The 17412-nt window shown below is 42.9% G+C and overlaps 1 protein-coding gene across 1 annotated transcript in view; it reads right to left on the bottom strand.

The window, feature by feature from the left end:
- The window catches only part of LOC139412614 (multiple epidermal growth factor-like domains protein 6), a 32927-nt gene extending 17535 nt beyond the window's left edge, over nt 1-15392 (bottom strand). Inside the window, exons 1-2 of the mRNA XM_071159308.1 lie at nt 15095-15392; nt 5333-5455 (exon numbers count right to left, since the gene is read on the bottom strand). Of these exons, the coding sequence (XP_071015409.1) occupies nt 5333-5455; nt 15095-15392 (421 nt within the window). The remainder of the gene's footprint in view (nt 1-5332; nt 5456-15094) is intronic.
- Nucleotides 15393-17412: the final 2020 nt, after the last annotated feature.

Below are 17412 nucleotides of genomic sequence, written 5' to 3'. Positions count from 1 at the left end.
CAGCAGCCAATAGGCCAGTACCCACCACAGCCTTGATCACACTGTTGTCTTCCCTCTTAATGGAAAAAAAAACAGTTTGGGATATTTCCATCATTTCTGCAATCAAGCATGAAATTGACATGGATTTCTAGCTGATTCTCAGTTCTGTGATATTAATCAAAGGCAATAAACTAGATGGTAATTATCCATTAAGAAAAATTGGTGGGACTTGTTTTAACTCTTTACAAGTAGTTTTGTGGTAGTGGAAGAAGTTTTAAATGTTTTACATTTTGTTTCTGTGTGTGTGTGTGTGTGTGTGTGTGTGTGTGTGTGTGTGTGTGTGTGTGGGTGTGGGGGTGTGGGGGGGTGATTGTGTGTGTGATTGTTCGTAGTTATTGCTATTCTGATTTCAGATTTTAAGATCAGATTAGACCAAGGTGCCATTCCCTTTACGTTTTTGTCTATGACATGTTGTTGAGAAAAGTGATCAAAGTACCTGATTAGTGTCAAATGTCACAATTGTTACTTTTTGTTTAATGGTTCAAATGCGCTCCCCGATTATTGTCATTTCAAAGTTCTAATAAGTTCCATGACAGTTCATTCAACAGTGGGAAGTTAGCAAAATGAGTTGATGTAGTTACTAAAACAGCTGTACCTCTTGATTGGTAGCAGAGAAGTAGACCAAGACATCAAGACACCCTCTAATTCCTTGTCTAAAGTGCTGGGAAAACGGTCAAAACGGCAGTTGTTTGAAAAAATTAAGGCAAAAAGTTGTTGATGCGTTTACTAAAAGAGCTGTGTCACTAGATATGTAGAAGATATTTCGGTTCCGATTCCAGATTTGAATAGCAGAGAAGTAGACCAAGATGTCATACCCCCTACGTTTTTGTCTAACTTGTTGGAAAAGTGGTCAAAATGTCAGCGGTTTATAAAAAGTTACAGAAAATGTTGTTGATGCGGTCACTTAAACAGCTGTAACGTTTGATCGGTACCAGATAATCATGTTATTATTTCAGATTTGAATAGCAGAGAAGTAGAGGAAGACGCCATACACTAACATTTGGTGTAAGTGTTTGGCAAAGTGGTCAAAAGTAGCTGATGTTGCATTTACAGCGAATGGAAGTTGGAAGTGATGACGTCACAACGGGGAGCTTTAGAATGTTGAAAAAAGACACACGAAAGTGAATGAAGAGGACAAAAAGAAAGACAAAAACATTATAGTTTTAAATAATATCAAATGCAAGCACTATTCCAGACATTTGACATTTTGAATGGCATTTCTAACTTAAACGATGTAAGACAGTGTTTAACCAAACTCAGTCCTCGGGACCCCAAGGGGTGCACATAGTTTTTTGCCCTAACACTACACAGCTGATACAAATAATTGAAGCTGGATGATTAGTTCATTATTTGAATAAGCTGTGTAGTGCTAGGGCAAAAATCAAAACGTGCACCCCTTGTGGTCCCGAGGGCCGAGTTTGGGTAAACACTGGTGTAAGAGGAGTAGCGTGCAGAAGAAGAAGAAGTAGGATGAAGATTTTCTTTTTTGCTTCGCAAATCCCACCTAAATAGATTCATGGTGCATCTCATTTATGGCGCCAGATACTGTGTGCATGTACATGTAGATCATTGGACCTAGCCACCTAAACCTGGATATGACTGTCCATCTTCCAGAGCTGCAGTCATTACTTTTACTGACAAGATCTGTCATATTTGTGTAATTATTACCAAACATTGGTTATCTCTCCACTGATAAGTGGAAGCCTCCCGTGTTCTGATCTTCTACTGAAGTCATGTGGGCAGTGCCAGGCTACACACAAGGACACCAGTCCCGACATCGCCACAGTAGGAGTGGACTGATAACACTGAGAATCTGTCTGCTTTGTCGTGCAAGACATGACATTAGACATGATGTACAATAATACACCTGTGATCCAACTGAAAGTAATGTTCAGGCCTAGGTCTAGTGGTCTGGATCAAAAGCTTCTTTAGAGGAAAGCTTTACCCAGATCAGCTCTTAATCATAAGGTATATTTTCATTCAGTTAGAATGACTCCAAGCCAACAACAGTGTAACAGTCTGTACCACCACATGACATAAACCCACTGAGATATCATTTACAGGCAGTATTGTCCATGCAAGGGTAGACATAACCACATAAATGTGGAATGTACTGTAGCACTCACCTGGTACATGATACCCAATGTTGTACCCATTGTATGCATGGAAGCAGTTAGGCATATAGCAAATCCTTCTATGATAGCGGTGGTACAAATTGTTAGAGCCCAAGACTGGTTCAATATGTGCCCCAAAACACACCACGAGGAGCATCAACCATCCTGACAACGCCATAACTAAGAACTACTAATATATACTTAGCCTCATAGATTCCAAAAAGGTCTTTATGCCCCAAAAATACTAAGATAAGCCCACATGCAATATAGAAAATTACAACTAAAATACTGAGCTTGAGATACTGTAAAACGAGACATGAACTTATAAAATAATAACAAACTCTGTTAAGATTTTTCTTTCCAGTCACATATTGTGAGGCAGAACAACTTCTTGCTCCCTCTGCCTCTCTTGATTTGTCCTCCCTCCCCCTGTATCCCTCTCTATTTTTAGTGTATCCCTTCTTCCCTGACTCCTCCATCATGTCTGTCTCCAATGTCCAGCACATTAAAGGCCCTCCTCTTCCCCCTACTCCTTCTCCACCTCCTCTCTCCCCCTTCTTCTCCCCCTCCTCCCCTCAAGGTAGCCCACATGTCCAGGCCCATGATCACACATGTAATTGTATTTTGACAGAAAATACCTTATCCTGAGTGTTAAAAAGCCAATATAAAAAATGAGAGTGATTTATGAGTACAGTTGCCGATACTTTTCCTTCCACTTCAAAGCCTCATGTATGTGAAAGAATGTGATAGATTTATAGGACATGGCATGCAGGTACTATAAGGAATGTGAAAACTTTTCTTTTGATATTGAAATGTATGTAAGGAATAATCGCCAAAGTACAAGGGTACAATTTGATATTTAGAAACCTAACATCAGAGAGACAAATGAATCTTGCAGTGATCCCATCTACTCAGGAGCTCAGGGCAGAGGCTCTTATCCCTTGCCAACATATACATCTAAGCAGTGGAGGCTGGACCAAGACAGGTCTTTATATAAAGAACTGTGAAAAACTCTGAAGATGCTATATATGAGAGTTATTTCATGCACTGCTTTACAAAAAACACTAACTGTACTGCAGTAGCCGCATTACATACAAGCATCTCAGGAGAATCGTCAAGCCCAGACAGAAAACCGGAAACTGATAAAGTGGGAAGAACACACACACACACACACAGTCACAATCACACATTGACACACAGACTCTCTTTATCTCACACACACAAACACACACGGGGAGGCAGGTAGCCTAGCGGTTAGAGCATTGGGCCAGTAACTAAACAGGCCTCTAGTTTGAATCCCCAAGCAGACAAAGGAAAAAAAGATTGTTGATGTGCCCTTGAGCAAGGCACTTAACTCTAATATCTCCAGGGACTCTGTTGATAATGGTTGACCCTGACCATGACACAACTCTAAGGGGGAGTTGGGATATGCAAGAAAACCCATTTCCAATTCACACATGTGTACAAAACATACTTGCATGTGTGAAGAAGGACAAATATAAGCACCCACACATATAAGTGTGAACATCTTTGTAATATCTGGAAAGGACTGGCAGAGATTTCAAACATAAGTGGGCAATGCCAGGTAGACAGTGGGAGCAGGCAGCAATAAGATAAGCATGAAAGAGGATAGGTCCTTTGAGCCCTATCAGTAAAATAAAGACCAAATGCAATAAATCCTGTCTGAATAACACATTCTATCAACACCCCTCCCTGTGAGAGACCGTTACTTTAAAACTCACTAAACGAGACATTTATTATGTGTTGGTTTTGGAGAGAGAGAGGTGTGCCTCAATCTGCCTATAAAACGTTTCTAGTCATTCACGCATTCACGCACCGCACACACACACACACACACACACACTCAGTGTCCAGGCTGTGCCAAGAGTGGGCTTACAATCCCCACACCCTCCCAACCCTGCAGTGCCCCTCTGCCCTCCGACATGCAGTGGTCATGACCGGGAGAGTGTTGACACGGCTATACCCAGCTCAGCATGCGACTGGTTAGTGTTGGCATACCCCTCTCTGATCTGAACCATTCACATCAGCACTGCTCATTCAAAACAAAGCACCAGCCAATAATAAGATCAGGAGCTTTAAAAGGGCAACAACTCTATGTTCTACATTTCTATTTTCATTTCAGCTTTTTGTTTTTCTTCAAGACAATGAAGTTTAAATAAGAGTTTCATCATTACAGGGAAATCCAATAACATCCAATAGCTGAATGGCTTTGAATAATACATATTCATTATAAAAAGCCTTTGCCAATGCAGCGATGAGTGTGTTGTCTTCCAAGTCTGTTTACTTTCTTCTTTCACTGAGACAGGGACAGGGACAGGGACAGGCCTGTAGACATGCCACATCTCAGACAGCTCAGCACTGTCTATAGAGATGGGCAGCCATACAGTAGGAATGCACTCACCATCCCTATGGGGTTAGCTATTCACATACACTACCATTCAAAAGTTTGGGGTCACTTAGAAATGTCCTTGTTTTTGAAAGAAAAGCACATTTGTTGTCCATTTAAAATAACATCAAATTGATCAGAAATACAGTGTAGACATGGTTAATGTTGTAAATGACTATTGTAGCTGGAAATGGCAGATTTTTTTATGGAATCTACATAGGCAGAGGCCCATTATCAGCAATCATCACTCCTGTGTTCCAATGGCACGTTGTGTTAGCTAATCCAAGTTTATCATTTTAAAAGGCTAATTGATCATTAGAAAACCATTTTGCAATTATGTTAGCACAGCTGAAAACTGTTGTCCTGATTAAAGAAGCAATCAAACTGTCCGTCTTTAGACTAGTTGAGTATCTGGAGCATCAGCATTTGTGGGTTCGATTACAGGCTCAAAATGGCCAGAAACAAATAACTTTCTTCTGAAACTTGTCAGTCTAATCTTGTTTTGAGAAATAAAGGTTATTCCATGAAACTGCCAAGGAACTATTCCATGAAACTGGCGAGACACTGAATATCTCGTACAACGCTGTGTACTACTCACTTCACAGAACAGCGCAAACTGGCTCTAACCAGAATAGAAGGAGGGGCGGGAGGCCCCGGTGCACAACTGAGCAAGAGGACAAGTACATTAGAGTGTCTAGTTTGAGAAACAGACGCCTCACAAGTCCTCAACTGGCAGCTTCATTAAATAGTACCCATAAGTGAATGGACTCACCTTGGCAGGTCCTGCCGTCGTCCTTCACCTGCTCACCAGAAGGACACTTGCAGTAGAAGCTGCCGATGGTGTTGCAGCACAGAGCCTCACAACCGCCGTTAGTCTCCTCACACTCATTTACATCTGACAGGGACACACAAACAGAGACCGGTCAGTCACCCAGCAACATACTTTCATTGGTGTGGCAGACTTCCGGGTTAAGCGAGCAGTGTGATAAGAAGTAGAGCGGCCAGGCGGGTCATGTTTCGTATGACTCGACTTTCGTCTCTCCAGATCCCATTTAAGGGAGTTGCAAGAATGAGCCAAGGTTGTAATTCGGAGGGAAAATGGGGGTAAATAAAATACATTTGTGGCCATACCACCCTGAACACACCTGATCTTGGTACCTAAGCAGGGTTGGGCCTGGTTAGTATTTGGATGGGAGACCACATTTTTTATCAAAAATAATGGGACATGAAGAACCCCAGCTCGTCTCTTGGTAGAGCCAGTAAGCTGAATAACTTCCCTCTAAACCACATTAAGTAGAAACAAGCTTTCTCTTTGATTTCATGTCAGATAGAGTTGAACTCCAGTGTCTTACAGGGATGAGTTTGGGTCTGATTTGCGAGGTTTGGAACAGCTGCTTCAATGCTTACGGAAAGTCATGACAGCAATTATCAGACCATAATATACAGTTTCCATCTTTAAGCCTTTTCTCTCTCTAAATGTCCAACAGCATGAGGTTCAGCTGTGTTGTACAACAACATCTTCACTTTCCAATGTAAGAATAATGACTCTCTCTGTAATCCAATTTGGGGCATCAGATTTGTATTAAAAACCTTATAATGGAAAATATTTATGATCATACCCTAATGTGAGCAGTTTTGACATACAAACCTTATTGTGAGTATTCATGCAACTAACAGTCTCAAATATGCATCATTGATTGAACATAACCACAAGCTTCCAAGACACCAGATCAGATATCTTGGTAACCATGAACAGAACCCCTGCCAGCGTCTGCATCAGCACATTAACACAGCACACACAGGTCTTGTGTGAGTCAGACGAGAGAAACTCAGAAATTCAGCCAATATAAACCAGAGAACCAGAGAGTTTGCCAATCACATCATGGCTCTGAAAAGCCACAATCTTTCTTTCTCATCTATATCCCATACACAGCCTGTCAGCGCTGTCATTCAACTGACCATACATTCTCTCTCTACTTCACAGTCTTCACACACTGACTCAGATCCTGATCAGGTGCTGACAGAAACACGATGTATCTTTAGTTGGAAAAGAGAACATCCAAAGGTCATTCAAATACAGTACAAGCAGGGTCTTGATAACCGTAAAATAATATAACTGTGAAGGAATGCTACAGTGCTGTGAGGGAATGGATGAGTTAGGGGAGAGAGAGAGAAAGGGAGGAGGAGGAGGGTATTTGGGATGCACTCCTAATCATTTCATAGCCCCCTCTATGTCCATAAACAGAGGAGAGTTACGGAGCAGTCCTTGGACTGACAGGGGGAATGGAGGCTAGATGTTTTCCTGTTTCAAATCAAATCAAATGGTATTTGTCACATGCGCCGAATACAACAGCCCTTAACCAACAATGCAGTTTTAAGAAAAAAATACATGTTAAGTAAAAAATAGATAAGTAAAAAAATAAGAAATTAAAGTAAAAAATAATTCAAGAGCAGCAGTAAAATAACAATCGCGAGGCTATATACAGGGGGTACCGGTACAGAGTCAAAAAGGAGGAGGGGGGGGGGGCAATGCAAATAGTCTCGGTAGCCATTTGACTAGCTGTTCAGGAGTCTTATGGCTTGGGGATAGAAGCTGTTGCGAAGCCTCTTGGACCTAGACTTGGCGCTCCGGTACCGCTTGCCATGCGGGAGCAGAGAGAACAGCCTATGACTAGGGTGGCTGGAGTCTTTGACCATTTTTAGGGCCTTCCTCTGACACTGCCTGGTATAGAGGTCCTGGATAGCAGGAAGCTTGGCCCCAGTGATGTACTGGGCTGTACGTACTACCCTCTGTAGTGCCTTGCGGTCAGAGGCTGAGCAGTTACCATACCAGGCAGTGATGTAACCAGTCAGGATGCTCTCGATGGTGCAGCTGTGGAACTTTTTGAGGATCTGAGGACCCATGGTTTTGTTTCAGTGTATTTTTTGTGCATTCAGCCACGGCCAGCACAAACCAGCCAATTACAGACCTCGTATTTCTCTCCTAGTTTATGACATCTGGAATGTGTAATGGCCGAAACACTGGGGTTTATTTTCCCCATTCACCAAACATTAAAACAAATACCTCATTTGTAGTTAAATTAATGAGATATGAGCTGGAGACTCATAAATGAATGAGATATGAGCTGGAGACTTACGAACTTTAAGCATCTGTCAGAGCAGCTCATAGATCATTGCACCTGTGCATAACCCATCTGTAAATAGCCCATCCAACTACCACATCCCCTCTACTTGCATATTCATCTTCTGCACATCTATCACTCCAGTGTTTAATTGCTAAATTGTAATTACTTCACCACTATGGCCTATTTATTGCCTTACCTCCCTAATCTTACCTCATTTGCACACACTGTATGTACATTTTTTCTATTGTGTTATTGACTATGTTTGTTTATCCCATGTGTAACTCTGTGTTGTTGTTTGTGTCGCACTGCTTTGCTTTATCTTGTCCAGGTCGCAGTTGTAAATGAGAACTTGTTCTCAACTGGCCTCCCTGGTTAAATAAAGGTCAAATATTATTTTTTTTTAAATAATACAAAGCAGACAATAAGGTAAGGGCAATTGTCCACTCAAGGTGTTTCTCTCATCTCAATAATATAATAAAATAATGTATGCTATTTAGCAGACGCTTTTATCAAAAGCCACTTACAGTCATGCGTGCATACATTTTACACTTGGATGCTCCCGGGAATCAAACCCACGTATTAGGGAGCCATTTGTGTTGCCCTGGTGCTGGAGATGTGTTTTTCTGAGGAAGTGTTGTATACAGTAGCAACACATTTGGGGGAATTATTTTATAATATTATACAGCAAATTACAGGTCTGCACAGAACAGGATGAAAGGCCAGGGAGGGATCCCATTGATCATCATTGAGCAGGAATGCAGGCAGGGCAGACCCTAGTGGTAGCTCAGGGGAATAACACATTCCTGTCTCTTGGCTGTGAACAGAATGTGACCTGCAGGTTAAGGACATGACTCCGGGGCCCCGGAGGAGCCCTTGTTGTTTTCATGTCAGTTTGTACGGGGTCAGGAAGAGTGGGACTGGGGGCCTGTATCCCCCTCCCCCTGAGGCCACAGGTGTGTGGCTCCCAGGGTTCATGCTGGGTCAGGGTCACGGTCATGTGTATTTCTGCTCACTGGAAACCAGGAATGCTGAACTACTATGGGCCAAGGTCCTGTAAACTGTTGCTCCCATGTTTCATGAGCTGAAATAAAAAAATCACAGAAATGTTCCAAATGCACAAAAAACCTTATTAAGTTCCAATTTTGTAGACAAATTTGTTTACATTCCTGTTAGTGAGCATTTCTCCTTCGCCAAGATAATCCATCCACCTGACAAATGTGGTATATCAAGAGGCTGGTAAAACAGCATGATCATTACACCTTGTACTGGCGACAATAAAATGCAACAGATGTTTCAAGTTTTGAGGGAGCATGCAATTGGCATGATGACTGCAGGAATGTCCACTGGAGCTGTTGCCAAAGAATTGAATGTTAATTTCTCTACCACAAACTACCTCCAACATCGTTTTAGAGAATTTGGCAGTACGTCAAATCGGCCTCACATCCACAACCACGCCAGCCCAGGGAGGGGGGTGGGGTGGGGGATGGAGTGGTGCTGAGGAGTATTTATGTCTGTAATAAACCCCTTTTGTGGGGAAAAACTCATTCTGATTGGCTGGGCCTGGCTCCCTAGTGGGTGGGCCTATGCTTTCCAAGGCCCACCCATGGCTGCACCCCTGCCCAGTCATGTCAAATCCATAGATTAGGGCCTAATGAATTTATTTAAATTCACTGATGACCTTATATGAATTGTAACTCAGTAAAATCTTAGAAATTGTTGCATGTTGCGTTTATATTTTTGGTCCAGTATAGATACTCACTAGCGCATGTGAGAGACACATTAGGTGTACAAAACATTAGGAACACCTTCATAATATTGAGTTGCACCCCATTCTGCTCCCAGAACAGCTTCAATTCGTCAGGACATGGACTCTACAAGGTGTCGAAAGCTTTCCATAGGGATGCTGGCCCCTGTTGACTCCAATGTTTTCCACAGTTGTGTCAAGTTGGCTGAATGTCCTTTTGGTGGTGGAGCATTCTTGATACACACAGGAAACTGTTGAGCGTAAAAAACCCACTACCATACCCTGTTCAAAGGCACTCAAATAGTTTGTCTTGTCCATTTGTCTTGTCCATTCACCTTCTGAATGGCACACATACACAATCCATGTCTCAATTGTCTCAAGGTGTAAAAATCCTTCTTTAACCTGTCTCCTCCCCTTCATCTACACTGGTTGGAGTGGATTTAATAAGTGACATCAATAACAGATCATAGGTTTCACCTGGATTCACCTGGTCAGTCTATGTCATGGAAAAATCCGGTGTTCTTAATGTTTTGTACACTCAGTGTAGTGTATATCCTGATTGTCAAAGTATAACAACATTTAAGTAGGGAGAAGCCAAAGTTTGTAACCCTACGCCAGACATGTGTTTACTATTCATCACCAAGAACAATGAGAAAGACTCCCTCACTGTCAAAACAGGTCCCACGACGATGAACCCAGTGACCTCTGAAATCATGAGTGGGTCGCCTTGTGATTGGTGCACAGGCTACACCCACACCTGACTCCAGGGGTCAGCAGTGGGATGCTCTTGTCTCCAGTCCTGGTACAGGTAACCTCCATCCACAATGGACGCACATTACATTTACATTATCTCAGTGCTTTGACCCAACATAAGAGAAACACGATTGCAATAAGCTACTGTCCTACACGTGGAGTTAAGCTGAAGATTCAGTCTTGTATGAAGGATGCTTTAGCTACTTTTTCTCTACCCCTGACATCTGTAATGGGGACAGACAGGGATATATGATCATTTATCCAGATTAGTTACTATGATGTTGGAGTATTCCTGTTTCTCTGGTAAAATGTCTGGTAAAAATGTAATCTAGTCCCTGGCACTGTGTGGAGCTCCATAGAGTCAGAGCTACCAGCCCCACATAGCCTCACTGTATTATAGTACTGTAGGACAAGCTGCCAATGTAAAGGAAAGGGCTGCTTTCCAATGTAAAGGAAAGGGCTGCTTTCCAATGTAAAGGAAAGGGCTGCTTTCCAATGTAAAGGAAAGGGCTGCTTTCCAATGTAAAGGAAAGGGCTGCTTTCCAATGTAAAGGAAAGGGCTGCTTTCCAATGTAAAGGAAAGTATTTTCTCTCATGTGGTCATTGGAACAGTTCATTGTGCATATCATGCACACTGATCCAACATAACTGTACCCTGAATCTGCTCCTAGAACCACTATTCATACACTTATTATTACTACTGGGGCAGCAGGGCAGCAGGTAGCCTAGTGGTTAGAGCGTTGGACTAGTAACCGAAAGGTTGCAAGAGCGAATCCCTGAGCTGACAAGGTAAAAATCTGTCATTCTGCTCCTGAACAATGCAGTTAACCCACTGTTCCTAGGCCCTCATTGAAAATAAGAATTTGTTCTTAAAATAATAAACTACTGAACAACAGCTACTTCTACAGCACCCAAGTTGTAAAAACAATGGAAAGCATTGGCATCAAATGAATGAAGGCTGACTTAAGCACACTTCCTGTGGAAGAGAAGACCCTTTTGAACATGATCAATGCCATCCCCACATGCTTTGTTCATTAGACAGTGGCCTCTTCCCTGGCCCAAAGCCCAGAGATCATGAGCCCTAGAGGGCAGGTGCATTTCCTATGAGATTATGATCCCTAGACAAGGCGGGCTGCCTGAGGGCCTAGAGGCCTGGCCCAGCTTGCCCATGCTCCATGTACCATGCTCCAGGTCATGTTTAGAGGCTGGAACTCAGAATACACAGCTATAATTACACATGATTGATGTCTGTGTATTGGTGACCCGGAATGAAATATGAGGCAACACAGTCTCCTAGGACTAATGGTATAGCGTGACATGGAATTTGGACACCAATACGCCATAGTTAAGTTAACCCCCTGTCCCAAAACAATCAGCCTGTCTAGACAGAGGGTTCTGAATGCTCAGAAGAACAGCCCATTTTTCAGAAGGGTATGAATAAACCTCTGGTTCTGATGCACAGGAGCATATAAACATGTGTACGTCCACACACGTACGCGCCAGCATGTATACACACACACACACACACACACACACATACACATACACACACACACACACGCACGCACGCACACACACACACACACACACACACACACACACACACACAACGGTCTGTGTTCTCTGCTCTAGCTGTGTGTTCAGCTGGATCTCATCAGGGCTGTCCCTACACAGTGGGAAGACCTCAGTGAATTGTCCGTCCTATGGTCCATACCATAATACATTTTAACAGGCCACCAGCTGGACCCCCAGTGAATCTGTCCTCCATATACTCACGACTCATTTATTTTTACTGCCAGCATGTGGCTGCTGGCAATCACTCGGACACACACAGCAGCCCCCAGTAATATATCATCTCACTGAACGTCTGTCTGCCCCTTCACTGTGTTCAACTCAGCAGGATATCTATACATTATACTGTACAGCCACAAGTCAGGGCTCAACGTAATCTATGCTGCCTTGTCTATTACTACTTAAGTGAAAAACTAAACAAAAACAACACAAATATGACAAATCTAAATTGTGTATTTCCCAGGAGTGGATATTCTGTTCTGAAACAAATCTGGGAAAAAAAGAACAGAAAACAAACACTCTTTAACTAATCGCTACATTCAAAAGTGTTTTGTGATTAACCCGCATGTGAGAGCTGGGACTCATTCGTGGGCTGTATTTTGCGACTTCCTGTGATAAGGACTACAGCCAATGTTCCCATGGGGTCTGGGTTCATGTCTGAGTCGGACCATAGGGGTCTAACACTAACACAGTACCGTACTGCAGCTGGGACCAGGGCCAAAGACAACCACCAGGCCCTGATCCTATCTCCAGGGTCAGAGGCCGGAACATTTGAGCATTCATCAAGGGGAAGCCATCGATAGCCCTGGCCTGTTTCCTCTTAGGTTCCAGATCTAAAAACCTTCTGCTTTCATCTGCTTGACTCCTCGTCCAGCAGAGCTACTCAGAGCTGCATTCACCAGGGGATAATCTAAGATGAAGCCTGGGACACCAGCTCATAGGCCTCAAAAAGGAAAGGTCTGAGAGGCAGGATATTAAAACTGATGATGACTGAGGAGATTGGAGGGTGATCTCTTGACTAGGCCAAGTATTTGAACATGGCGGTTTATGAGAACATGTTGTTAGACAATGTTAGGTATGACCGTGGACTTGTATGCCATTCCACGAATTCTACAGGAACTGACAACTACTCCAAATGGTTTGTGACCTTTGACCTCTAGTATAAGTGTAAGTGACTCTTGAACTGTTTATTGTAGAGGACACGTTTCCTGAGAGTGTCAAAAGGTCGCATGAGAGAAATTCAGAAGAAAATGTTGAGCTCCACACTCACCAAACAATCTTGACCTGATCATAACCTTTACAAACGCAATAGATCTCAATAGATTGAAGTTGCCTACAATAGAATTTCACCCTGAACCAATTCAAAACATATATTATCCTAGTCCTTTAGTGTCCCAGTACAGCACATCAGTACTATTCCATGTTTCGATAGTGTCTTTGTTGGACGAATTATGACAATCCATTTTGTTCTGTTTCCTTGTAATGCCTCCCTGCCAGACTGCTGTCTCGCTGCTATCTAAATATTTAGAGAGAGTGAGAGCTCAGCCAAAGCAGAAGACCTTAAGGGTGCCTTCCGTTTCCATGGACACGCATATACAGGTGAGGCCAGAACTGACACTTTGACCAAGGATGGATGACAGTGTTTTGATACTGATCATCACATCCACCAGCTAAACCAACCTGTCACTCTGTTACTAGCCGGTGTAGACAAGAGATGACTCATTAATGTCTGAAATAAATATCAGGCATTAAAGTAAGTATGGCAAGATACATAATTATGTTTTTGAAAAGAGTCTGCTCTGCATTTCTGACCAGCATGTTTTGCTGAGAGAAGGTTAAAGAGAGTTTGATGGAGTCAATGATAGACAGGCAGAAACGTGGAGAAACCAATCAAATTATAGATGGTTGGATATCAATTCTATTTAAGAGGTTGATAGAATAAGCTATTTATTTAACTAGGCAAGTCAGATGAGAACACATTCTTATTTACAATGACGGCCTACCCCGGCCAAACCCTAACCCGGACGACGCTGGGCGAATTGTGCGCCGCCCTATGGGACTCGCAATCACTGCCGGTTGTGATACAGCCTGGAATCGAACCGGGGTCTGTAGTGACGCCTTTAGATTGCTGTGCCGCTCAGGAGCTATACATAGTACAAGTTGTTTTACCTCTCCTAAAACACTGTCCCCTGCTGTAGCCACAGGTCTGTGTGAGATGGCTTCCTGCGGTGGTTTTGAAACAGAACATCTATATTTGATTTGATTTGATTTATAGTCAGCATAGTCATTTGGTGGGGACATATCCTGGTCCTAATCTTCATAGTCATCTGTGTTATTCTGTTTGATAAGGAACACAGTCCAGAGACACTACTGTTTGTGTGGGTGACCTAATCCATAACTCATTCAGGATGGGAAAATGATTAATGAACTAGATAAGCCTGACAAGTATACTATAGCTTCGAGTTTTTGTTAACTCCTCATTCCTCTACACACAGTACAGCTATTGACTATCTAGCTGCATATATTTATCTTGACCCTAAACACATAGAATCCTGTCATAGGTCCCATACCTCTCAGAGAACCAAACACAGTTGAACCTATCGCTTAATGTTTATATAATTGATTATATACAGTACATGTATGTTTTCAGCACTTTCAGAGGACAGAATTACAGTTCACTCAACCCTCCTGCTGTGTTCGTTTCATGTTAATTAATTCTGTGTTCCCGGGCCAAAATGACCTCCCCATTATAGCTGGTTATAATATATATTATCACCTAATGTTGTGTTAGATCTTTTTATCAACTTAAGTTCTTGTGAACATTACAAGTTTTGAACTTCTATTTGCTATTTATGGCCTGTAGGCCTCATTGACCTGAGCTCATACAACTTGTTTTTGAATGGATTATTTTGACTATAACAAATACTCAGATGAAACATACTGTGCTATTTATCACAGACCACTTTTTGTCAAAGTTTAACAAGGACATTTGTTTTGAAACCATTTCAAATGTTTAAATAGTGGCACAAAATAACATCTGTTGTGTTCCCGGTCAAAACTGACCGGTATGATTTTATTAGTAAAGAAAGGACATAGGCCCAAAACTACACATGAAAACTTTACCATATTACAAAATTAATGTCTGAACACCTTAAAGAACAACAGTAACAATAACCGTATTACTAACAATAACAAAAACATTCAAATCTTCACAATCTGTCAATCAATGGTGGTTACATTTTGTGTGTTCTCATGCACATGTTGGACAATCCCTGGTGGTTGTTGCGTGTGCCTTACAAATATATGCACTGCATTTATGGCACATAATGCTTGTTTTGACATCTCTTGGTGCACACAGATTGCACCTCTTCCTTTTGTCTCTTCTGTCTCTGGCGTCCGTAGGTCTTTCTTCTGGCCCTTGTATATCTCACCAATCCAGCAGAGGATGGTGTCGGAGGAAGGTGTTGGCGCCTTTGAATGAGGGGTGCCACCATGGCTTTCCCCAACTCTTCTAGGAATGGTCTCCTTTTGAAGAATTTCCTCTGCTTCCAGCCTGGATTCACCTCCATCCACACCACAAAGGCGTTGTAGGCCGACACATCTAGGATGTTGAAGAACACTATGGGCCAATGTGCCATCATCCTCTTACAAGAGTATATGCCAGTAACCTGCAAAAGTGCAACAATCAGTAAATAAAATAATGAGTACATTCAAGTAATACTTCATGTGTTGCATAGTAAAGTGAAAAATTGCTATCAAAATATTGTTTTAATTTATCACAGCTAAAACATACTTACATATTAAAATGAATAGAATCCATATTGTTCACAAATTCAATGAGCATTTCACCAATGTGTTTACAAGACGCGTTTGTAAACACGTCTCCCCTCCAAGTTGGTCATGTTTATCACTATAGTCTCGATTGACTGTCAGGAACAGTTCGAAGCAGGATTTTATGTCATCAATCCGGGATATCTCGTTGGCCCTGGGCTCATCCTGATAACATTTCCAGCCGACAGCCGACCTCTCCTCTCAGGTAGGGATGAAGACCAGGACAATTCCCATTCTTTGACTGGAATGTAACAACAACCTCAGCAGGGCCCTCTTCCTCATCACTGGAATGTAACAACAACCTCAGCAGGGCCCTCTTCCTCATCACTGGAATGTAACAACAACCTCAGCAGGACCCTCTTCCTCATCACTGGAATGTAACAACAACCTCAGCAGGGCCCTCTTCCTCATCACTGGAATGTAACAACAACCTCAGCAGGACCCTCTTCCTCATCACTGGAATGTAACAACAACCTCAGCAGGGCCCTCTTCCTCATCACTGGAATGTAACAACAACCTCAGCAGGGCCCTCTTCCTCATCACTGGAATGTAACAACAACCTCAGCAGGGCCCTCTTCCTCATCACTGGAATGTAACAACAACCTCAGCAGGGCCCTCTTCCTCATCACTGGAATGTAACAACAACCTCAGCAGGGCCCTCTTCCTCATCACTGGAATGTAACAACAACCTCAGCAGTGCCCTCTTCCTCATCACTGGAATGTAACAACAACCTCAGCAGGGCCCTCTTCCTCATCACTGGAATGTAACAACAACCTCAGCAGGGCCCTCTTCCTCATCACTGGAATGTAACAACAACCTCAGCAGGGCCCTCTTCCTCATCACTGGAATGTAACAACAACCTCAGCAGGACCCTCTTCCTCATCACTGGAATGTAACAACAACCTCAGCAGGGCCCTCTTCCTCATCACTGGAATGTAACAACAACCTCAGCAGGTCCCTCTTCCTCATCACTGGAATGTAACAACAACCTCAGCAGGGCCCTCTTCCTCATCACTGGAATGTAACAACAACCTCAGCAGGGCCCTCTTCCTCATCACTGGAATGTAACAACAACCTCAGCAGGGCCCTCTTCCTCATCACTGGAATGTAACAACAACCTCAGCAGGGCCCTCTTCCTCATCACTGGAATGTAACAACAACCTCAGCAGGGCCCTCTTCCTCATCACTGGAATGTAACAACAACCTCAGCAGGGCCCTCTTCCTCATCACTGGAATGTAACAACAACCTCAGCAGGGCCCTCTTCCTCATCACTGGAATGTAACAACAACCTCAGCAGGGCCCTCTTCCTCATCACTGGAATGTAACAACAACCTCAGCAGGGCCCTCTTCCTCATCACTGGATTGTTCCACATCGGTTGTCTCTTGGTCTGGATAATATTCTGTGTTGTCTTCAACTTCTAACACTTCCTCCTCTAATGCATCTTCACTGTCAGTTTCCTGGCCTCTCTCTTTCCTGGCCTCTCTCTCAAACCAGGGATTGTCCTCACCAGTGTCATGATCAAAGATATGATCAAGAACCTCACATACAGTATATCGTTTGGTCATTGTGCTGCCACAGAATTAATTGTGAGCAAGGCCTCAAAAAAGCTTATATTATTGAAACAATTATGCAACTGTTTGTGAGAATGGCAACAGGTGTGGTTCCCGTGGGGGAAAGATTCTGTTGGGGAAAGGTTCCTGTGGGGGTTGCCATGGAAACCAAGAGGGGGAGTGAGGTGTGTGTGCGTGTGTGCTCAAACACACATGCATGTGGGGGTCTGGGAGAGGAAGTGTGTCCATCTGATGAATGGGCATGTGCCTGAAC

This window comes from Oncorhynchus clarkii, chromosome 7, assembly GCF_045791955.1.
Source record: "Oncorhynchus clarkii lewisi isolate Uvic-CL-2024 chromosome 7, UVic_Ocla_1.0, whole genome shotgun sequence".
Taxonomy (NCBI): domain Eukaryota; kingdom Metazoa; phylum Chordata; class Actinopteri; order Salmoniformes; family Salmonidae; genus Oncorhynchus; species Oncorhynchus clarkii.
This window is presented reverse-complemented; position numbering and strand designations above follow the sequence as displayed.